Below are 23395 nucleotides of genomic sequence, written 5' to 3' on the forward strand. Positions count from 1 at the left end.
TATTATTCATAAATTCTTATCATCCTCACAAAAAAAAAAAAAAAAAATGCATTATTTATACCATAAAAAATTTTAATTCAAAGAAAATATCTTATTGTTCAATTGTTTGTCCGCAATTGGAAGATAAGCTTTATCAATCAGACTGTTAAGGTCACAAAAGCCAAAAATTTCACAAGATAACAGTAAATTTCTCTCAAATTTCCATCAAAATTGATAATTTCTTATCAAAAAGTGCCCTCATACCGGAACTATCTCGTGAGTCGTATGAAATTGATAAAAAATTTAAAATCCTCTCTGTTTTTACCGCTACCTCTCTCTCGCCTCTCTCTGTTTACAGTTATTGACAGGTCCGCCTGCCTGATAACAAATCTCGCTCTGACGTTTCTCCGGAACTTTTCGACAGAAAATCAGTAAAAACTGTGTTCCGCAGCGAAAAACATCATTTTACGCGATCAAAGTTCGCCTTCACCGCGATTTTTTTATAGAATTTTGTTGAGTTCAGCAGTTAATTGGTGTCAAAAGTGCTGCGTTTGCTTTGTTTTTACATTTAAAGTATCGATTTATTGATCTAAAGTTTTTTTTTGTGCTGATGCAATAAGCAAAAATGGCTAAAAAATCGGGAAATAGCGGAGTTGGAAGCTCACTTGTGCGATTATTTCATTTAATCGGCGCCCTGCAATTCGGATTTTCCGTTTATTATGACTACATGTACGTTCATATCCCGGATGGGCTTCGCGGCGACACTCCACGACTCTCGACCAGCAATTACGGGGGAAAGTTTAAGTATTTGACATTTATTGACGCTGTAAGTTTTCGTTTTTAAGCGAAGTTTATGTAACAAATTGATGCTAATGTGACTTGCGTGTGAGTGGAATTGATAAGTTATCATTAAAAAATGTATTTTTTTCAGATTTTACAAGCACTTTACTACACGGTCGCTTTACTCAATGACTTTGTTGGCTCGAATGAAGTTGCACCGAAGCCATTCCCGTTCATCCGGAAGGTCAAGGATTATTTTCTCGCAGCTTTTGCATGGCCCATTGCTTGTAACGTAGCGATCACGTTCTGGTAAGTCCCGAATTTCACCTAAAAAAATAAAAATTTTCATTAAAAAAATTGAATTTTAGGAGCATTTATGCCGTCGATCGTGAACTCATCTTCCCCAAAGTCCTCGATTCCTTCTTCCCGGACTGGCTGAACCACGTGATGCATACCAACATCCTCATTTTCATCGTGATTGAGATGTGTGTGTCCTTCCGCCAGTATCCGACACGCAAAAACGGCTACTTGGGCTTGTCCCTTTTCATGGCAGTCTATCTCGTGTGGATTCACGTCATCTACTACAACTCCGGCATCTGGGTTTATCCCGTTTTGGAGGTCTTGGCGTTGCCGTTGCGCATCTGTTTCTTCGCCGGCGTCTTCGCTTTCTCGCTATTTTTATACAGAATCGGGGAATTCTTCAACGATCTCATCTGGGTGAAGGAACTCAAGTCGTTGAAAGCCAAAAAAGCGCATTAAATAAGATTTTTTTCACGCGAATCATTAAATTTTTTGAGATTTTTCATGAAAATTCCATCGTTTTTTCACTCAAATCGAACAAAAAACATTCAGTCAGCTTAAAAATAGGTCTTTTATAATAAATTACTATAAACGAGAAATAGTAGCAGAGAAAGGGTCTTGATGTCGTATTCATTTTAACAAAGTTTAGCTGTGTTACCATAAAAAACTTAAATATATTCAATGGTTATGATTTACAAAGTTTTTAAATAAATAAATAAAAAAATACTTATCGTAAATATTTAATAACAAAATAAAAATAGATTTCGAGAAAATTCGTTGAAAAAAAAGGCAATTGCCTTAATTTAAAAAAAAATATATAATTACTACTTAGAACCGAAATAAATGTCAAATTAAATATAAAACAATTTTTTTTGTTTTGATAAAAAATTAGTCTTAATTAGGTTTCATAGAAAATAATATTTTTGCATACCCTTGTCATTATTTATGAAAATTTGTGGCTTCATCTTTAGGGAATTTAATTCCAAGAAAAGGTTTTTCTCGATTTATTGAAGTTAAGTCGTTTTTCTATAATTTTTTGGAGAAAATTCTAATGGAAAGGAATTATCTAGAGTATTTGAATTAATTTTAGGATTTATTTTCTAATAAGTTAAGTTATTGAGGTTAAGTCGTTTTTCTATAATTTTTTGGAGAAAATTCTAATGGAAAAGAATTATCTAGAGAATTTTAATTAATTTTAGGATTTATTTTCTAATAAGTATTTTTATTCTAAGTGGTTTGTGAATTAAATTATGAATTTTTTAAATTATTTTCTATAATGATTTATGCAAAAAATCTACACAAAATAAATTAAATGAGACAAAAACTTTCTAATTTTTGTAAAGGAAAATTTTCAATTCCCTTTGAAACTTATTAATTTAGGATCAAATGAAATTTTATCGAATCAGAAGGATTTTTGGAAAAAAAGGCGACGCCTTAAATTTTTTTCACTCAAATGTTTCATATATTTATTTCTTTTTATTTTTAGCTCTTGAGCACCAAAAAATTCGAAATTTGGAGGATTTTGAATTTTTATCTAGTTTTTAATTTTAATTATTAATATTTATTGATAAAATTAGTAAATCTTGAATATTTTTCACCATAAAAAAATAATGAAACATTCTTATTTTTCTATTATTTTTTTTTATCAGGTCCTATTTTTTTTATTTTTTTTTGTTCAGGTCTAGATTTTTTTAAATTTTTATTTGTTTCATGAGATCGAAATTTTATTTTTTATTTATTTTAATTATTTATTTAATTATTTAATATTGAATTATATTTTAATTAAATTAATTTAATATTGAATTATTTATTTTAATTATTTATTTATTTTAATTAAGTATTTATTATTTTATAATTAATTTTTTTTCTTTTAAATAAATTTAATATTTTATTTCATTTTTCAATAATTTTTTGTTCAAAGAAAGCATTTTTTAAAACTAATTTTCGGAAATCTGAAGAAAGAAAATATTTTTTTTTATTTATTTTTTTTATTTTAATTTAAAAATTAAATAAAAAAAAACAAAAAAATAATAAAAAAAATCTTAAAGGTCTCTTAATTTTCAAATTATTATGAACAAGAATTTTTTTTAAAGAGAATTTGTTGTTAAATAAAAATTTCAACGAATTTCTGCCAAAAAATTCAAGGAAATTCTTTGTTCCAGACGTAAATAAACTTAAAAATATAAAATAAATAATAAAAGTCCATTAAAAATTTCTAATAAACTAAATTCCATTAAAACTTGCAAACGTTTCTTCCAGCTAGTTTATGCTACTTTTACCGAACTTAATTACTCTTCCGCAAAATGTAATCTAATATTAATTAATAACTAGTCAGATTCCGTAAATATAAATAAAAATTCATCCTCATAAATATTTCTCTTAATATCCCCGGTACACAGACCAACCTTGACCTGAGATCTTCCCAAGAATTAATTTTATCACGTCTATTTCCCCTCAAGAGACTTTATTTTTCCCAGAACTCAGGGCGCCCACTTACACTTGCCGCATCAACAAATTTTTTGTTGAGTCTTCAAAAATTTTTTGGTAATTGAAACCTTTTCACGTGTCATTTGGTTACAAGTGTAACGTCATAATCTTTCGTCATGAAAAAAAAAAATAAATAACAAAAAATCCTTTTTTTGTAATTTTTTGTTCTATTTTTGTTGACAAAAAAACTTCTTTAAAGAACCGACTCACAAATGTCTTTTCTCATCAGGATTACTGAGATTACTAATCCGAAATTCATTTTTTTTTGTCTCAATGCAATCTAATTTTGATAGTTTTTTCGTTTTCTTTTGAATTTTTCATCTCTGCGACAAATGTTTATTTAAAGAGATTTAAGGCGATGAAAGAAAGGATTGCCAAAGGTGACAGTTTTGCAATTTTTTAGCATTACCTGGACAAGAATTTATTAAATTTCTCGTCTTTTTGCCACACTTAGAAGAGCTTTAGTGTCCTTAGCAAAGATTGAAAAAAAAGGTAAGTTGCTTACCAAACTGTGAAAGGAAGACACAAATAAACTCATTAAAGGAACTTTAGTGCTGCTTCTGCCTTTGAAAAGACGACAAATAAAAAGGATGAATTTCAAATTAATAAGAGTTTCTCGTTCCTTGATGTCGTTTATAATCAATTTTATGCTGATTTAATTTTTTTTTTGCATTTTCTTGAAAAAAAAAAATATTTTATTAAAAACTTTCCATTAGTTTTAACGAGTGGAAATTATAAATTCATGCATTTTTATTCAGAAGTCCATTTAATGCAGTTTTTCTTGAGTCATAGTAAAATGATGACTGAAAAATCTGCGCAAAAATAAATTTTTATTGTTTGTCGTCGGTCTTTTGTTTATAAATTCTACAATTGTTTTGTATTAACAATTATTGTTTTGTTATTAATTTTTAGTTGTTGTTGTTGTAAATAACAGTCAGTAGCTGTTAATATGTTTTCCTGTTTATTCGTTTCTATTATATTTTCATTTCTTAATTGAACAACAACGAAACGACTAAATTGTTCGTGCCTGCAGAAATACAAATAAACATTGTCGATGCGGAGGCACGGTGCAACGAAATTACCTGGATTTTTGCATGGAAAAAATGCTGGTTGGGTTGGTGTTGACACAAAATGGACAAAAATCCAGCTGGAGTTCGTCAAAGAGTTTTAGTGCATTTTTATGTAATTTTTTTTCTTATAAAAAGAGCATAAAATGCATCAAAAATGTTTCACAAAGATTTTTTCGTTTTGACGTAAAAAAAAAAATGAGTGAAAATGTAGAATGTAGCGCAAAAATGTTTGGTCAGAAATATTTAACTGTTAACATTTTTCACAAGATTATTTTTTGACGTAAAATGCTTCAAATAGCGCATTTTATATTCTATATGAAATGTTTTGCCTCTAAAAATATTTTTTTTGTTAATGTTTTTTTTTCTCATTTTAGCAAAAAAAAAGAAGATTCCTTTAAATTGAGTCAAGAGTTGTTGAGTTGAAGGTTTTTGACGTGAAAAATTAATTAGCTATTTGAAGATTTTTGATTAAATTTTTGAATAAAATTTCGTTTATAATTTTTTTTTAAATTTTCTAATTAAATTAACTGACTTAAATTAAATTAGGTAATTTTCTTAAAATTGAAGCTAAAGTTAAAATAATTTATAATTAATATAAATATTTAAAGTTACAAATTACAAAACTTTAGTTTAAGTCGACAAATATTTTGACTTAAGAGACTTGTGGCTTACGAAGAAAAAAGAAAAAGTTAAAGTAAGTTAAATATTTTTTGAATATTTAATCAAATTTAGTTTAAAAAATATTTTTTTTTAAATTTTTAAAAAATTTTGTAAAATAATTTAATTAATTTGACTTATGTCAAACTTAAGTGTTTTATACTTAAGCTTAAGTTATGAGTCAATAGTTTTGAATTTTGACTTAATGAGTTTTGTGTTCTGAAAATCTGTTTTAAATAGAATAAAATAAAATAATTTTAGAATGAAGAACTTTCAGTATTTGAGGGGTCATAAAAAATAATTGACTCAAGATCCTTACGTTCACATAAAAAAATTATTTTAGTCTTACAAAGTTTAAGTTAAGATTTTGATCTTAGATTTCGAAGATTTTTTTTTTTGATTTTTATATTAATAAACAAAATTTGTATAAATTTGCGTCGTCGAAGGTTTTGTCTGGTTCGTTGACCGCAGCTAATATTTAATAATAAAAAATTTTCATTTTATGACTTAATTACTCAAATTTTCTTTACAAATTTTAATCAAGTAATTTTATAACATGTCTTTAAAAATTTAAGCTTTCAATAAAGTTTCGCTTGGGAATCACTAATTTTTTACAGTGCAGTAAAATTAAATTCTTTTGTTAATAAAAAAAAAAATTATGGTCGCTCCTTCAAGTACTTTGTGACGTTATAATTGCTGCTTTGTTGCACTGTGCCACACAGCATTTTGTTATTATTTCAACCAGATGCGGCGAAGAGAGAACTAGAGAGGCAAGAAGGCAAATGAATTGTAACAATGGCGATATTTATCTTAGAAAATATGACACAATTCCAATTAGTATTACATTTTTCTAGCATTATAATGCAGTGACTACGAGCAATAATAAAAACGCATTTTAATCTATTGTATAAGCTGGTAATGCCCTTTTTCATTAAATTGAAAACAACTTTAAACGACTTATTGTGTTTGACTATCTCTCTTAAAGGCACTTTTAGAAACTTGAATGAATCATCACTGCGCCTGGACTTGACAAGATGCATTTAATTAGATGCTCAAGATGTAAAAATTCATTTTGTATGAGAAAAAAACTAATTTTAATAAACATTTTTTATGTCACATTTTCCTTTTTAATTTTGCTCTTCTCGAATATGAAGACAAAGTACTCTTAGCATATTTTCATTAAATTAAACTAAATCAAAACTCCTGTCGGTTCCGAGAAGTGTATCCTCATCTGAAAGACATTAACGTTACCAAGTGCCTCATCTTTTTCCCATTTCCTTCACAAAAATTTCATTTGCTAGCAATTTGAATGTGAACGTGAAGAAAGAAATGAAACAACGAGTTTGGATTAATGCAAGAAAAAATGTCTGGTAACTTCAGGGATGCATTACGAAACTCTTGTGACGTGTGTATGTGTGGAATGACAAGTAATTTCTTTTGAAGGGGTAATAAAAAGTTTGTGAAGATTTTTTACTTGCACACATCAACAAATAGTACACGATGCAGTTCTTTCACGAGCGTAATCATGATGCGACAAGGCAATAACGTCGTTGATGGTATTCCACGAAAGTTCTAAGTATGAAGACTGTACAGTAAGGGATCTTTTAGATGGTTTCCAATAATTAAAGGGAAGTTAACAAGGTAAGAAATTTAAGAAAAAATCTTTAAGAAATCGTTTTTTCGGTCAAATATTCAGAAATTATACCATTCTTGATATTTTTAGGTTAATTACGTTATATTATATCTTTGATTCACGTCAAGTAAGTCTGTGTCATTTAGCATGGTTTTCAAGTTTATGTTTACTCTCAATGCTTTTTTCATCTATAACCAATGATTCATAATGTTTTTCATTGCTCTGAAAGCTCAAACAGGGAGTCATTAGGTTCAATTGAGGCTCGTCTCTGAAATGCATTAGATTCTAATGTTTGGAACTTTTTGTTGTTGTTGTAACCAAATTCCCAATTTCTTTCAGGAAAACGCGAGAAAATAATAATTATATGAGTACAAGTTGTTTGATTCAATGCTCGGCAAAAACTGTGAATGTCAAATTTTCGAATCGTTTCAATCTGAGTCATTTCATGGAGTTCATTTATGGTAACTTGTAAAAACGTAATTGAATCTATGCGAAAGTTAAATGCCGCCTCAAGTACTTTTCTTTGGACCACTTATATACTTCGGATGTTCAGTTTGAAGAAGACCTTGTGATTTATAAAAAAGATTTTCGTTTCTTTATCCAGCATTTTCTTCATACGAGTCAGCCTGAAATGTGAAGCCTTTTATCATTAAAAAATTCAAGATGCTTACCTCATAGAAGTTCCAAAAATTTAAGTTCTAGGACCTTTTTTTTAATGTAATTTGCCAAAAAATGATGATCGTCTTCTTTCCAAATGATCCTCAAAGTATCGCAACCCTCCTGTAAGTACTTTAAAATTTAAATAATTCTGTCACATTCATACAAAACTTGAAAAAAAAAAATATTAATGACGAAAGAAAGAAGAACCGTAATATAAGTCACGTTATATACAATCCCTACATAAATAAACCCGGTGATCGTCAATTCACAATGTAATAATGCACATCTTCTAGTTTTTTTTTACGTACACGTTTGTACACGCACGATCAACTAAAAGTTCAGTAACGAACGACAACGCGCGACTCCTGACAACTGTTTTAATGCTAGGGCGCATTACTTAGGGATGTGAATTGCACATCTGTCCCATATGTTTCGAAATGTTGTGTACTTTACCGTCGTCGTCGTCGTCGTAGCATACAATCAAATCCATTGAACGATGTGCGTCTACAATAAAAATAGAAAAAATATACACTTCAGTTGTTGGCATGATTATAAAAATATGATGATATTACCGTTTATTTTAACGATGGAAATATATGTTGGTTGTATGAGTGCGATATGCATGCACGATAAGGCCAAAAACCAGTAATCGAAAAAAAAAAATTTAAAGAGTAACGTACGGCAGATCCATATGTGAAATAATAATGATGACATTGTTATTATTTTCATGGTTTGTTTTCCGTATGATATGTAACGTACTTTTCATTGTGTTGCTTGATCGTTGTTGTTGTTCTTGTGCAATACTTATGATGAGAATTTGGCATGGATCGAACATTAAAATTTTGCTGACCACGTGGTTTTGGAATAGATAAATGATGAAAAATGTTGAACATGGAGCTATATCTCTTATTTTTATGGATATGTTTAGCTCCTGGAACATTAAAGTTTACCACATTAAATATTAATTTTGAGCATTTTTATTGGTACTTACATGGTTATCGGCTTGTAACATACTCTTGCAACGCAAAGCTGATTAAAAAGACGCGTACATCTGTGGATTGTGCTGTTTTGCGAGTAAGTTTTGTATTGCGTTTTCGATTGGAAGGCTCTAGCGTGGCGCAGCTGATGTTCGCATGACGAAGGAATGAATTGCCTTTTTAATGCTGATGAGTCAATTTTGCCGTTCATCACGTCATGCACAAACGTGCAGCAAACAATCTCTTGTCTGTCGCGGATGGTCATCATTTTTAACAATTTTAGTCGATGTTGGTCGTGGCAGTGCATATCCTTGCCAACCCAGATTTCGTAAGCAAAAGATCAAAAATTGTTTTTGAACGGATTCGACACGGTAAACTTGGCTATGCTGAAAAGAATGAATAAGTTGAAAAATATAACTTATATAAAACTAAATTCTTAAGAGATTCTTTGAAGTCATTTGATGGAATTATTATGTCGGATTAAAATTTGAACTACTTTTGAATCATTTATCTTCATCTGTGCATTTTTCCACAAGGATATCGACATTACCTGGAATTTTTCTTACAAATTGTTGATTTATTGTTCTATGAAAATGATTGCATAAATTCTTACCTTTTACTTAGAAACATTGTTGGCACTTGAATATTTGACGAGATTCAAGTCAAATGAGTTTACTAACCACAATCGATCAAAAAGGAATTTAAAATCAAAATTCTCTTATCAGCTATTTCTTCCATGTTGGCAACTTCTGACAAGTTAAGATAATTTACTATTTGAAGCAACATTGCAACTAAAATATTCATCTGACTTCTTGGGAATTTACTCATGGATTTCTGAAAAAAAAAGTTATTTACCTGAATGAATCATAAAAATATTTGCATACGAATATCTTTCGTCTTGTTTAAAAGCAAAACAAAACAAAAAATATTTTAAGATGATCGACACAAACACAAAAAAAAAACGTGAATGAATGTTCGCGAAACCTGTTTGATTAATTTTTGTTATTATTAATCATTCGTCGCTACTACTGTATGGCAATCTTCAATTAGTATTCAGACATGATCAGCAGATTAATAGTAACTTATCGTGTGCTGCTGTAAGCAATAAAAATCACAAAGTCTCGCGAATTGCGTCATTTAAACACGATTTGTTATTGTAATCGGTACTTAGAACTGGTTCTCAGGAATTTTTTGAGGAAACAAATTCCGGTGTGATGATGTGTGAGATGCTTTTTGCAAAAACTACAGGAATTGTGCGATTAAATGGAAAATTATTGGCCATTCATGCGAATCTCTGTGATTTTAACATGCAAATGTCGTTCTTGACACACCGAAAGAATGAAGCGTTTCCGTTATTATGCTTAAAATGTAATTCAATTAAAAAAATGTCTCGTTGTTGTGCCGCTTGCGTTGCTGATTCATTCGAATTCTTGTGGCATTTGAAATAAATTTGTTGGGTAAGCTACTCAATGTATAATCTTTCTTGCCATATCTATTGGGAGAAATGTTTTAAGTAGGTACGTGTCTTAAAGTGTATACCGAATACTATTACTTAAGGCTGATAGCAACAAATATGTGTTTCAGTATAAACTTTTACACAGCTGTCTATATGTGATACGTGTAAATTTTTTTTCGTTAGGTAGGGATAATAAGAGGTAAATTATTTTGAAATCTAAATTTTTTTTTAAATTTATTTTTTTAAGAGGTCGAAAGTTTACAAAGTTAAAGTGAGTAAGTATACTTATATTTTTTAACCGAAATTAAATAAATTTCTTTTCAGGAAAAACAATTTAAGATAATTTAAGCTTTCAAAACCATATTTTAGAGAATTCATTCGATTAAAACTTATGAGTTCAGAAAAGTGTTTATAGAACATTTTATACATGAAGTAAAGTATCATGAATAACATAATTCAATTGGGAGGAAACGTCAGAGAAGGATCAATTAGTCAAAATATTGCCCAAGTCGAAATAGTAAAGCATTTATAAATATAAGGAAAGGACAGACTAATATAATGCTGCCGTCTTTATCGACCAGTAGAATATATGCCGCCAAATTTTGTTCACAATCAAAAAAGTTCTACTTATTATTGATTTGCGGTACGGGGACATCTGACATTGAAAAAGTTGGCCAATACTTTTAGCGTAACCTCCTCACTGAATTGGGAGACTAATTCTACTACTGATTTAAGACTAAGTAGCCTTTGGATACCGAATAGGCTTTTACACGTACCGAAGAAATGCATTAAATTAAATTACGAAATGCAGCAACGCAAAATTCTCTAATATACAAAGGGGCGTTGCTCTTTAATTAAATGGCAAGAAAAATGAGAACTGATACTGAAATGAGTGAATTTAAGAAAGAGATAGAAAAATATATAAAAATGGAATCTGGTTCTAAAAAGGAGATTTCAGAGAGACGGAACAAACAGAACACCTTTACATTTTCACTTTATCCTTTACAATGTTTTGAAACCATTTGGCAATGAAGGTCACTATTCACTTAAAATCTGAAAACAGAAAGAATATTTCAAAAGATATCCAAGAAAAAATATAATTATTTAAATCCCTGAAAAAAACTTACCTGAAACAAAAGTGTTCCTGCCTATTCCGCATTACGATAAATGTTTTCCAAAACAAAACACAATCTGATATGTTTTTACTATACACACCGGTAAAAATGCACGTACAAAAAAATTATAACATTTAGGGGTGATATCCAACATACATAATACGCTTTATAATTAATAATACAGACAAACATATATTTTTACTTATACTTTACTTACCGTTCATACATGTGTTACAAATACATTCACAAATACTGGCTTGTACAATACTGGCTTAGGGTATCTTCACTTTTACACATTTAAAATTAACAGCTAAATGCAATCGACTTAGTTTAGTTGTGACACAGACATGATATCGTTCGGTTAGGCGCTGCGCAAGTCTTTCGCGCAATTAATATTTTTTTTTATGTAAAAAGTGTTAAAAAAAATAACAATAAATCTAAAAGCAAAAAAATAACAAAAAAATTAACATCGTGTAAAATAAAAATTAATATCTCACCAAAACTGTTGTCGATGTTTAACATGTGAAAAATATTATCGTAATATAACAAAAAATTACACGCCAATAAACATAAAAAAAATAAATGAAAAAATAATAAATGGGATTTTAAAATAATTAAACACAAATATCAGATATAATCACTGCGAATTTAATACAAAAAAAAAGTGAAAATAAATATATTGCCAAAATTAATTGGATTAATCTCTACTCACTGGATTTCACACAACATTATTAACATATTTGTTATTTTTTGGTCGCCAGCATCAAGGGATTAACAACAAATAACGAATAAAAATCGGATTACCTGAAATTTAAATTATTTTTACGGTAAGTGCGTGAAAGAATGCATAAATTTAATGAATTTGTGTTGGTTTTTCGCGTCTGTATTTACAAAATGTTTTTTTTTTTATTTTCATTTTTAAATACGCATACAGTAATATTTATTGAAATAATGAGCGAGTTTTTACGGTAATTATAAATAAATGCAACTACTAGATTTCCTGTATGACAACTTCACGTTACTTTTCGAACATTGCGAAAAATTGACTCATCAACTTTGCGTTTTTATGATTATTTGCTACGAATGAAAAAATAAATAAAAAAAAAACTGTTCTAGAAAGTTATCTTGTTTGTCGCTCAGAAGCTGTCTCTCATCCTACTTATCTCGCATGTTCGCTTTTATCGTAAAGATCATGACAAATGACAAAATAAATATTGCGATAATAATAACGTGTAAAGTGGAGCCACTTTCAGCGAAACTTTGGTATGCAATTAGACGAAGATTAGTCCGTTACTTATTTATTTAGTGCTTTAACATGTAACAGAAGAAGAAGAAGAATTTTTATTATTAATGGATGATTGACCAAATTGAACGCCTACGGATGATATTGATAAGAAATGGCAACGATATTGGATCTCATTTCGTAATTTTTGACGCCAATTCGGGTGCTATATAAGGCAGATGTTTGGTCGTTTTTGCTCAGTTTGATGGGTAAAAGTAAATTTTGACGTTGTTTATTGAACTGTCAATTTGGATTGTGAATGATTTTTTATTATAGGTTTACTTTTTAAGTAATAAATTGAGGATTTTTGTAATTTTGAGAGTTTTTAAGCTCATTATTTTGATTGTTTTTACAAAAAGTATTTGACAATATTAGGTCAAACTGAATAAAAAATTGAAAACTTTTCGTTTTTAAGAACATTTTAATCTTTTAAGTTTCTTAAAGTTTTGTTCTTGTATAAATTTTAGTCAATGAACGAATATTTAATATAAATTGGCAAAATGTATAGACAAAATTTTTATGATTTGTTCAAAATTTTTCTTCTTCTTCTTTGCTTTATTAAAATTAAAAACTACACAATTTTTGTCTTGGTTTCAATTAATCAATTAATTGGTTCAAGGTTAGCATCATTTTGACTCTGAAAGGACCTCAGTTGTTGCCTCGGCTCTTGTCGCTGTCGCTGTTCATCTTCTGTAAGCCCATACAATTCTCTTCTTTTTTGCATTTGGCGCAACCACGTTGTCTTTGGAGCTCCTCTTTGTCGTCTCGCTGGCACTTGCATATTGATGGCTCGTTGAGTAACTTGTTCTTGCGGGTGTTGATCAACTTTCTGAAACCATGCGATTCTTTCTTCGTGGATTTTCTCAGTGACGGTATTTTGAATTTGCAAAGACCCTCTGATATGCGAGCTTTCCGATTTTAAATTAAGAAAATTAATTTTTAATAAAGCTTTTGGTCGAAAAAAAAAATTGAACTTAATTTTTTATTGCGAAATAAATTTATTTCAATTTTTTGATAAATTTTAACTTATTTTTTTTGCCTATTTCGATAAAAAAAAAAATAAAAACCTGAAAGCTCTTTATTTATCACGTCACTTCTTATCACATACTATAACTTAAATTATGTCAACTAAGTTTAGCAATACTCATCAACCTAATATTTAAACAAGTTTTGTGACTCATATTGACAAATAATCGTCGTAGATACGATGAGTGATAAGATACAAACGACTGATTAAGTGTTTCGCATTCACTTTTGTTTTTTTAAACTTAACAGAAGCAACTTTGGTGTCACTTTCAAGTATATTAAATCACATTTTTACCATTTTTAGTAACAATTAATCGAATGAAACTTGACACTGTCCGATTTGTCAGTAATTTTACCTTAAACACTTTTTTTGCATAATAAAAAATGTGCAACCTTGACAGAAAAGAATACCTGTGTACCTATTTTTTTTGTGCTTTGCTTGTTTTTTATTATTATATTTTTTTCATTTTTATAAGAATGCTAAGTAGATACCTTCAGGCAGGTCAAAAACATGATGAAATGACAAAAATATTGATGTTAAGTTAAAAAATAATATTTTTCGACAACTGATGATTTATTTATTGAAGTGATTTTTTTTGAGGAGGTGTGTTTTGTTGACTGACACTTGAGACACTTACTCATGGTTGGTCAATGAACGAAAAAAACATTTCTCATGAAATTTTAGCTCTTTTCAATGGAATCAATCGTGCCCGCATAGAATTAATCGGCAAATGTTTTTCCTTTGTTTCTTTGAAAAATTAAACAAAAAAAAAACTCAATTTGTAAAATAAACACTGATCATTCAATTTATGTGTATTGTTTTGTTTGGCGAACGAGACGCATACTGCGAGAGAGTGCATCAACATGTTTATTATTGCTATCTATCGCTACATATCAGGTAAACAATGCGTACATTCTTGGGCATTCCTCTCGCATGTGTCGATTGTAACATTTTATCGCTCGCAGCAGTCAAGGTTCAATTACATTGTTGATGATACATTATACATTTATTTACTTTGTGTGTGCGAGACTCGAGCTAAGTCGTGTTGCTTAATGCGTTGTTGACATGAATCATGAAGCTTTTGCACGACGACCAGTCATCAAGTTACGACTTTTAATTTAATTACAAAATTCCTCGTGTTAATTTTGCCATCCGTGATTCTTTCCTGGATGTTTGAAATGCATTTAAATGCGCCCAAAAATTTAATTTCCTCCGAAAAACATGTTTCTTCCTGTATACTTTTCGGCTTTTTACCTTTAATTTTCACTGCCATATGTGCACCATATGCAGTGAAAATGTAATTTTAATTAGTTGGATTGTTGAATTTTACGCCGCTCCAACAGAGAGAATTTAAATTTTATTTAAATGGCCGAAAACGCGTGCCCTATCATCCTCATACCGAGCTGCGAAGCATATTTTAAGCTCACTGAAGCATGCAAGCTACAACAACAAATAACAAGGCGAATAATAACAAGTTTCTCACCACAAAAACCATCCTCATCGCAGATACTGTACGATTTCTAGGTAAATAAGCTCTTTATGCGAGCTAACCCTCTCTTCTCTAGTTTGCATGTGAAAACCACCGGAAGTGAACTTTTGTAGTATCGTACCATTAAAAAGTTGTGTTAAAGGAGATATGAAAAAAAATATAAATTCTCATAACTTAGTTTATGATTCATATATGCACTTCCGAATATGGCACGCGTCACATGCATATTGACCAACAGCTGGAAAAACTGTGTCTACGCAGGCAGTAGAGCATGATAAATGTACATTTTTGCCTCGCACACCTGGACATGAAACTTTATTGCCTTTAATTTCTCTCTTCTCGTGTTTTTGTTATGTTACGATGATCGGTTGCCATGAAACCGATTCATTTTCTTTTGATATCTAATTAAATTAATGTTTTTTTTTGCACATTTTACTTTTATTCAATGTTGAATTGAATTCACAGAGCAAGATAAAGAAAGACATGTGAGATGAATGCCAGATGAGAATCAGTTGTAGATATAAAAGGACTTTTATCGTCTATCAATCATTTAACATTAATTTAAATGTAATCTAAATAAGTTACGAGAGTGATAAAAAAGATGATAGAAAGTGTAACATTTTTCCATGAAACATACTTCAGGAAATTTAAAAGAACTGGAGCATGATCGATTGAGGCACGTGAATTAAATTTTCACGTAAATTTGATATTAATCCATTTCTTGGAAATCGGCTTTAAGTGCAAAAAGGCGCGAGTTTCATGTCACGTTCTGTTTTAATCCCCAAATATAACAAAATTTTCAAGTACCTTACTAAATTTTAAAGTTACTTGAATCCTTAAAAGGAATTTCAATTAATTCTTTTCTGGAGTATAATATTATTTTATTATTCAGGGACTTCTTAACAGCACGCGCTGCTTCTTGGTATCAAGTTATCATTTATTGCAACATTACTCCCTGATTGCATTCTCTTTTGCATCCACGCCTTTTCTTCCTCTAGTTTTTTTTAATAAACATTATAGCATTCCTTGACAATAATGTTAAGTCGGGTCCCGAAGGAATGAAATATTTCTTCTGCTTTATCTCGCTATTAATGTATTATAGTTACTTTTTTTTGCATCATTTCAATAATTTTTCATATTTTTGTATCATTTCAGATATTTTAATAAACACAAAGCATGTCGTTCTTCAGACGCGGTCAAAGCAAAGTCTTCTACGGAAGCGCCATGGAAACACCATATCAATCCATTTACTCGTCCATCGATCGGGAGTTTGCAAAAACACGCAAAAGTACTGTCTTGGGCAGCTTTCGGGAGGAAGCTGAAACAAGTGCGAGTAACGAGTCGTGGAATAGTCGCCAAGGAAGTCCATCTAGTCACAAAAGTCAGGTATGTTGTGTGATTTTCTTGTTTCTGAATTCTGAATTAAATAACAAAACAACAATTTTTCAACAGGATTCTGGATTGTATTCGGATTCGGAACACAATTCATCGCATTCCTCCAACGTAACGCCAAAGAGACACGATTCCACGGATGGTACAAAGACCCCATCGAGCGCTGGAAGTGTCGTCACTCCTCCAACTGTCATCCGAAGACCTAAAGTTGAGAAAAATGAGTTGCTACATGCCAAACAGATATCGTTCGATGACAACTCGAATATTGTACAAAGTAAAATCAATGAAATGAGTTTCGAAAATACGTCACCTGTCAATTCGCGAAGTAGTGATTCCAAAGTCAAACTGCGTCGAAGTCAACCACTTGCGAAATGTGAAAGTAGCAGTGCTCGTCGAAGTTTGCTTGGTTGCTTACCGCCATCCGCTGATGATGATAATGTTTCGTGGGAATATCGAGCATCGCCAAAGGCTGAGCACAAATCGTATCATAATGAAACTGTCACGTTCGGAGGTACAATTGATGAAAGCGCGGAAGATAATAACAATAATAGTGTGAAAGAAGAATTAAGGGAAAAATCATTTTCAAAGAACTTACCGTTGCCAACATATTTGGAACTCTTTCCCACAGACAGCTCTACACCAAAGAGATCGACTCCGATCACACATCGATCGATGCCGAAGCAATCAAGGCGGGTACGACAAACACCTGGCCCCTTAAAAGCTACTTACACACGATCGCCCGTGCAATCCAAACCTAGATCGCCATCCCCAGATGACTTTTCGAGTTTCTTCTTGTCGCAAATTCACATCAACGAGTACACAAATCCTCTGTTGAACGGACATCCAATGCCTGTTCAGATTTGGTTAGATGAGATGAGTGGAACTTGCTACAATGAAGTCATGTCAACTTTACAAACCAAATCTTTAGTCGTTGAAGCGAAACGTAATACAAAGATTGCTTCAATAACCGCTGTGAAAATCATTCGAAACCTCCAACTCAAAGTAACGGATTTACAAAACGATTTCGAAAAAGTTGAACGTCATTTGGCTCCAATGCTTGAAAAGAATCCTGATGAACTGGATGAAGGTGATGCGAGAATCGTTACATGTGTTGTCAATCCTTTAGTTGGTGCCATTGGATCCTTGTTGGAAAAGGTTATCGCTAAAAACATCTATCAAGCTGACAATGACAAGGATTTAGAAAAGTTTGAAGATACCGTCGATAACATCCTTGATATGGCAACTGACTTAAGAAATGCTGCTGCTGTCGATTTCACAGACTTAGATATCCCAGCGTTGCAGGAAGATGTTCAGATCCTGAAACGTTACTTGTTGATATGCATAAGATCAATCTTTGAAAAACTCGTCAAAATAATTGTGCAACATATTGAAGACACAAAATGTCCCTTGATTCTCAAGTCAAATCTGAATTACATTTCAACGCTATCGAATTTGGACTATACAGGATTCGGATCCTTGAATGATGCCTTTTGCTCGAATGGTACAGTGAGAGCTTTGTTAATTGTATGTTTAGAAGATAAGGATGCTGGAATAAGAGCTTTGGCTATGAGAGCTCTTGCTACAGTTTGCTCTTCACAAGAAACCATAGCGCAGTTTGAACAATCCGAAGGTTTGGAAATTGTAAAGGAAACTTTGACAGACAACTCTCCAAAACGCACTGAACAAGAACTGAGAGAAGCTGTGTCGATGTTGACGCAAATCACAGCACCTTGGCATGGACCAAACCATCAAATCGACGGATTGAAAGCTTATGTTGATCCTTTGGTTGAAGCTGTCACGCGATTACTTGAACGAACAGTTTGTTGTCAAACCCTTCTGCTTTGTGCTGCTTGTTTAAACAATTTGTCACGTCTTGAAAGCACCGCCATCTACTCCATCATGTCGAACGAAACTATTCTCAAACTAAAAGACGCAACTGCTCGTCGCGGTCCAAACGCTTCCATCTTCTTGTACGAACAAATCACTTCAATGATCTTCAATATGGCGCACAACAAAAAGTCCCATCACCATTTGGCAGACAAAGCTATCATCAACTTCATGACTGGCATTTTCGAAGATCGTTTCTACGCCAAATACGAAACTCGTGCAGAAAACCAAGCACTTCAAAAAGTAATTAAAAACTTGTTGCACATCTTCTCGCGTCTCATACACGAATCAAATGTGGGACACGAAATATTGGCTAATAATATGGTGCCAATTTTCTCGCGTGTCGAACAGAGTTTGAGCAACAATCAGAACGAATTCTCGCGGGATGTCTCATTCATCAATCGTAAACTCAACGAGAGCCTAACGATGCCAATTTGTAACCGATATCTGGAAAGTAGTTTTGATGCACAGGAAGCAAAAAGTTTATCGTCTTCGGTTTCCATGCAAAAGCAGCAGGAGCAATCGCAAACAAGTTACAAACAAATTAGTATCGTTTAAAATTCCCTTTTGCCGCAACAAAAGTTCATGTAAATACATAAATTTGCGTATTGGAACGACAAGAACGTCTTAACACAAGTGCCATATACCTAAGTGTAATTGCTGCAAAAGAATTCCGAAGAAAGATGTTTCTTAGTTTCTTACACATTTGTACATAATTCGATTAGTTTATCAAACATTTGAAACATTTAACTCGAAAATGTAATAAAAGTTCTTTTCATTACAAGTTTATCGGATGTTTTCTAGCATTAAATTTCTGTAAAATTGAACTACTTTTAATGTTATTTAAGTTTTGTATACCAAATATATCTATTTTATTTATTTATAGAGAAACTTTTGATAATATATTCAGTTTAATCTTAATTGAAAAATTTAAAGTTTGGCTTTTAAATCACATATGGCTTCAAAAATATTTGTATTTTTTGGTGAGTAAGATTGTCCTTTTTGGTAGTTTTGATGACTGTGATGTTCTCAGCAAAAAAGGTATAAAAATAAAAAAATATTTATTTTGAGTACTCAACGTTTTAAGTTTGAATTAGATGAGCAAAAAACCTATATAAAAGTTTTTTAATTGTTTTCTTTTTAAATTGTCTTTTGTCAATTAGGGTGTTCCAAGACCGTTTTCTGTTTCGCGTTTCCTCCCCCATCATTTTTATCAAAAATCACCATGGGGGATATAGAAAAAACTGCCAAAAAATTATAAAAAAATTTTTTCTTTGATTTTTGATTTGAAAACTTCAAGGCAAAAAACTGTGTCAAAAACTATGTCATTTTTTATATAAATTTTGAAATTTTGTCAAAAACTAAATCAAGTCAAAAAAACTGTTTCAAAAAGCCATTTTTGTCAAATCTTGCTCCAAATGGATAAAAATTTGTCAGATTTATCATTTTTAATCATTTTATAACTCAAAACTGCCACTGAAAAAAAATTTTTTTCTTTGATAAATCAAAGGTTCATTTCGATTAAGAAATCAAGAATTATTTTTTTTACAAAAAATAACGTTTAAAAACTGTGTCAAAGCCATTTTTGTCAAATCTTGCTCCAAATGGATAAAAATTTGTCAGAAGGCTCTAATTTATGATTTTTAATAATTTTATAACTCAAAACTGCCAAAAAATTGAAACTGAAAAAAAATTTTTTCTTTGACATAGTTTTGTTTTGAAAACTAAATCAAGAGCAAAACTGTGTCATTTTTTGTCAAATCTTGCTCCAAATGGATAAAAATTTGTCAGAAAATAACTCAATGCCAAAAAATTGAAACTGAAAAAAAAAATTTTTGACATAGTTTTGTTTTGAAAATAAATCAAGAGTCAGAGGGCAAAATTTTTAATCATTTTATAACTAAATCAAAAACTGTGTCAAAGCCATTTTTGTCAAATCTTGCTCCAAATGGATAAAAATTTGTCAGAGGGCTCTAATTTATCATTTTTAATCATTTTATAACTCAAAACTGCCAAAAAATTTTTGAAACTGAAAAAAAAATTTTCCTTTGACATAGTTTTGTTTTGAAAACTAAATCAAGAGCAAAACTAAATCAAAAACTGTGTCAAAGCAAAAAAACAAAAACTGTGTTTTTTGTCAAATCTTGCTCCAAATGGATAAAAATTTGTCAGAGGGCTCTAATTTATCATTTTTAATCATTTTATAACTCAAAACTGCCAAAAAATTGAAACTGAAAAAAAAAATTTCCTTTGACATAGTTTTGTTTTGAAAACTAAATCAAGAGAATTTTATTACTTTTCCATACTAAAAACGAAAATCTATATAAAATTTCTATATCCCCCATGGATTTTTTTCAAGCATGTAACGCGAAACAGAAAACGGTTTTGGAACACCCTTAAGAAATTTGTCTATAAAAATGTTGTAATTTGATTAAAATAACCAATCAGTTCAAAATATTTAAAAAATCTGGACTGAAGTTTCTAATTAAAAACAGCCTCAAAAACAGGTATGATATTTTCCTCAATAATTTTCCTTCCTGAAAAGGACTCTAATCTAAATCTCATCAAAAAAGAAATCTTCGCAAAGATTAAATTTTCCTTTGTTTCAAAAATAAGTTTCATGTTTTCGAAGAAAATCCAATCAAAACAGAAACCACAAAAAGCCAATGATGTAGTTCAAGTTCATGTTAAATGTCTATAAATGGCAAGAGAATTAATTTAGTCCTTTTCGTGTTCATTCTTAATTTCTTTTCTCTTTTCGTATTTTTTTATCTCAATTCATGTGAAGCTTATCATGTCATCGAACGACATCAAAGATAATCGGACTTCTTTTGATTTTATTTTATGTCATCTGTTGCTTGATTGGCTTTGTATATGAGCATAAAGGTCAAAATTTCCTTTGATACGAAAAAAATCAAGCCGGACATCAAACAATTTATTTTTTGTTGTTTTCCTCCCCTGAACATATGCAATGAATATCAAATGTTCATTCAAAGGAAGTGAATTTTTCATTTTATTTCTGTTTATCGTATTTTTTTTTGGTTTATATTTTTTTAAACGTCACAACCGAGCATGGTTCACCTTTTTTTCATGGTTTTTTTTATGAATATTTTATGGATTTTTTTTTGTTGTTCCTCTGGAATTTCTCTTATGAATTATTTATTAATAGAACAAAAAAAAAATCTCGAGTAGCGTACTGTGCGTCAATTAATATCTACACCTTCGCCGCCTTTTTGTGGTTTCAATTTATTCACAAACACATCCTGACACTTGGTTTTTATTCGTTTTTTGATGATGACATAAAAAGAGCAAAGTTCATGCAACTTGAAAGGCGCACGTAAGACGTTCAAGAGAGTTTTCGTGAGCGGTGATAATTTTTCAAGACGTCAAAGAAAGTTGAGGAAATATTTCTCACAAACTTCATCGTTTCCGGAATTTCACTTGAACGCCATTTTCGGAGTACAGCAAGCTACCGTGTTTGATATCCATCTCAAAATCATCTCGTCCTAATTCGATAATAAATTCCCGTAAAATTTGTATCATAAGAGTTTTCATCTCAAGCAAGGCAAATTTTTGTCCAATGCAGTTCCGCAATCCAGAGGAAAATGGTTGATAAGCATAGGGACTTCGTTCTTTCGTTGACACCTCGTCATTCCATCGACTAGGATCGAACTTTAAGGCGTCTTTGAAGTTTTTTTCGTACAAATGACCTGCTCGAATGCTCGTACTGATTGAAGTGTAAGCCGGAATAAAAATATTGTTGATTCGGATGTCTTCGGTCGCAGACTTATGAGCGCCTCCAAGTATGGGGAACATCCTTAGCGTTTCTTTCATTACTGTCTCAAAGTATGACAAAGAATTGATATCACGTATCGTCAATTTTCTCTCAGGATTTTGCAAATCATGCGAAACAATTTCTTCGTAGACAAGTTTTTGAACGTCTTGATGCTTGGCAAGAACGAATGTCAAAAAACCGAGTGTCGTGCCAGTGGTTTCGTGACCTGCCAACATAAAATTATTCACTTCAGATCGAATTTCTTCGTTACTTAGAGGTTTTTCATCGATCGATGCCTTCAGTAAGATGTCCAGTAACGCAGGTCGGGAATTTTCAGGCTCATATTTTTCAGCTAAAAGTTTTTCACGTCGTTCATTGATGATGTTATCGACAAATCCATGTATGAAATTTATTTGTTCCTCAACGATTTTGTAGTATTTTGACATTTTCCACAAAAATTCGATGCGATAAATTGGAAAGAAGAATCGCATCACGATCGTATTCAAGAGATCTTTATTCGCTTTGACGAATTTTGATTCAGTATCAGTTTGGGCATGTGGCTTGTACCCCATAGACGTTTCCGAAATGACATCTAGGGCGAAGGAATGGTACCATGGAACAACGTCAATCACTTTTTTGTCATCCAAACTTCGTAATTTTGACAGAAAAATGGTGCCTTGCTCCTCATAGATCGGAATAAATCGCTCAAGAATTTGAAAATGGAACGCTGGCGTCAGTAATTTCCTCATTTTGTGCCATTTTTCGCCGGAAGACAACAACAATCCATTTCCGAGCCATGGTTTATACATTTGATAATCTTGCGATTTGCCAAATTTCGGATTATTCACAATTTGCTCGATCACTTTAACATCTCTCGTGAGAATTACGAGTTTTGGTCCAACGCGCATTCTCATCGTCTCTCCGTACTCATCCATCAATTGCACAGTTCGCTCGTGAACGGTTTTGGTTCGGATATGTTTCCATAAAATATGAAAATTTCCGATTACCGGAAGACATGGCGGCCCTGGAACGCCAATTTTGCGATCTTCTGCTGCCCATTTGAGGTGAATGTACAGCAAATATAGCGGAATTACAGCGAGAATTAATGTTAAAAGAAACATCTTCAAGCGAACGCAGTTGAAGAGAGACTAAAAGCTGTTGTACGATGAGATAATCATATACAGCTTAACGTTGTTTATCTCACATATGAGTATCAGTTAGTGAGTGACCTTTGATTACTCTGAAAAAAAATTGGCAATTTAGAGTTTTATCTGATATTTTTTTTTTTTTTTTATTAAAAATTTTGAAAAAATGGAATTAATTTTGTGATTCTTTTTTAAATTCCGATCGATTAAAATTATCGATTTTTTTATATAAAAAAAATTCTGAAATAAAAAACATAGCAATGAAAAGTTTTCTAATTGTGGCT

At 31.2% G+C, this 23395-nt stretch overlaps 3 protein-coding genes across 4 annotated transcripts; 2 read left to right on the forward strand and 1 right to left on the reverse strand.

Annotated features, from left to right (window-relative positions):
- Positions 1-352: 352 nt before the first annotated feature.
- Positions 353-1641, forward strand: LOC134829385 (androgen-induced gene 1 protein-like). Its single transcript, XM_063842436.1, has 3 exons — positions 353-805; positions 911-1068; positions 1128-1641. The coding sequence occupies exons 1-3, from the start codon at positions 605-607 to the stop codon at positions 1516-1518; spliced, it is 750 nt and encodes a 249-aa protein (XP_063698506.1). The 5' UTR covers positions 353-604; the 3' UTR covers positions 1519-1641.
- A 9824-nt stretch (positions 1642-11465) lies between these two features.
- On the forward strand, positions 11466-19074 carry LOC134829606 (uncharacterized). Of its 2 annotated transcripts, XM_063842776.1 has the most exons (4): positions 11466-11651; positions 11876-11941; positions 16068-16298; positions 16365-19074. In XM_063842776.1, exons 3-4 carry the CDS (start codon positions 16089-16091, stop codon positions 18747-18749), a joined length of 2595 nt encoding a protein of 864 aa, XP_063698846.1. In that variant the 5' UTR covers positions 11466-11651; positions 11876-11941; positions 16068-16088; the 3' UTR covers positions 18750-19074. The 2 variants fall into 2 exon arrangements, with proteins under 2 accessions (XP_063698846.1, XP_063698845.1); XM_063842775.1 differs by having other exon boundaries at positions 11466-11941.
- A 2141-nt stretch (positions 19075-21215) lies between these two features.
- Positions 21216-23119, reverse strand: LOC134830761 (cytochrome P450 4d1-like). Its single transcript, XM_063844338.1, has one exon. It carries the CDS (start codon positions 23085-23087, stop codon positions 21612-21614), a length of 1476 nt encoding a protein of 491 aa, XP_063700408.1. The 5' UTR covers positions 23088-23119; the 3' UTR covers positions 21216-21611.
- Between the last annotated feature and the right edge of the window lie 276 nt (positions 23120-23395).

The sequence above is a fragment of the Culicoides brevitarsis genome, chromosome 2 (genome assembly GCF_036172545.1).
Source record: "Culicoides brevitarsis isolate CSIRO-B50_1 chromosome 2, AGI_CSIRO_Cbre_v1, whole genome shotgun sequence".
NCBI lineage: Eukaryota > Metazoa > Arthropoda > Insecta > Diptera > Ceratopogonidae > Culicoides > Culicoides brevitarsis.

Bases quoted from the DNA above. Each gene is read 5' to 3' on its own strand.
- LOC134829385 (XM_063842436.1), top strand. From the start codon at position 605: ATGGCTAAAAAATCGGGAAATAGCGGAGTTGGAAGCTCACTTGTGCGA. The intron at 806-910 runs GTAAGTTTTCGT...TATTTTTTTCAG, and splicing joins ATTTGACATTTATTGACGCT to ATTTTACAAGCACTTTACTA. The intron at 1,069-1,127 runs GTAAGTCCCGAA...ATTGAATTTTAG, and splicing joins AACGTAGCGATCACGTTCTG to GAGCATTTATGCCGTCGATC.
- LOC134829606 (XM_063842775.1), top strand. From the start codon at position 16,089: ATGTCGTTCTTCAGACGCGGTCAAAGCAAAGTCTTCTACGGAAGCGCC. The intron at 16,299-16,364 runs GTATGTTGTGTG...ATTTTTCAACAG, and splicing joins CATCTAGTCACAAAAGTCAG to GATTCTGGATTGTATTCGGA.
- LOC134830761 (XM_063844338.1), bottom strand. From the start codon at position 23,087: ATGTTTCTTTTAACATTAATTCTCGCTGTAATTCCGCTATATTTGCTG.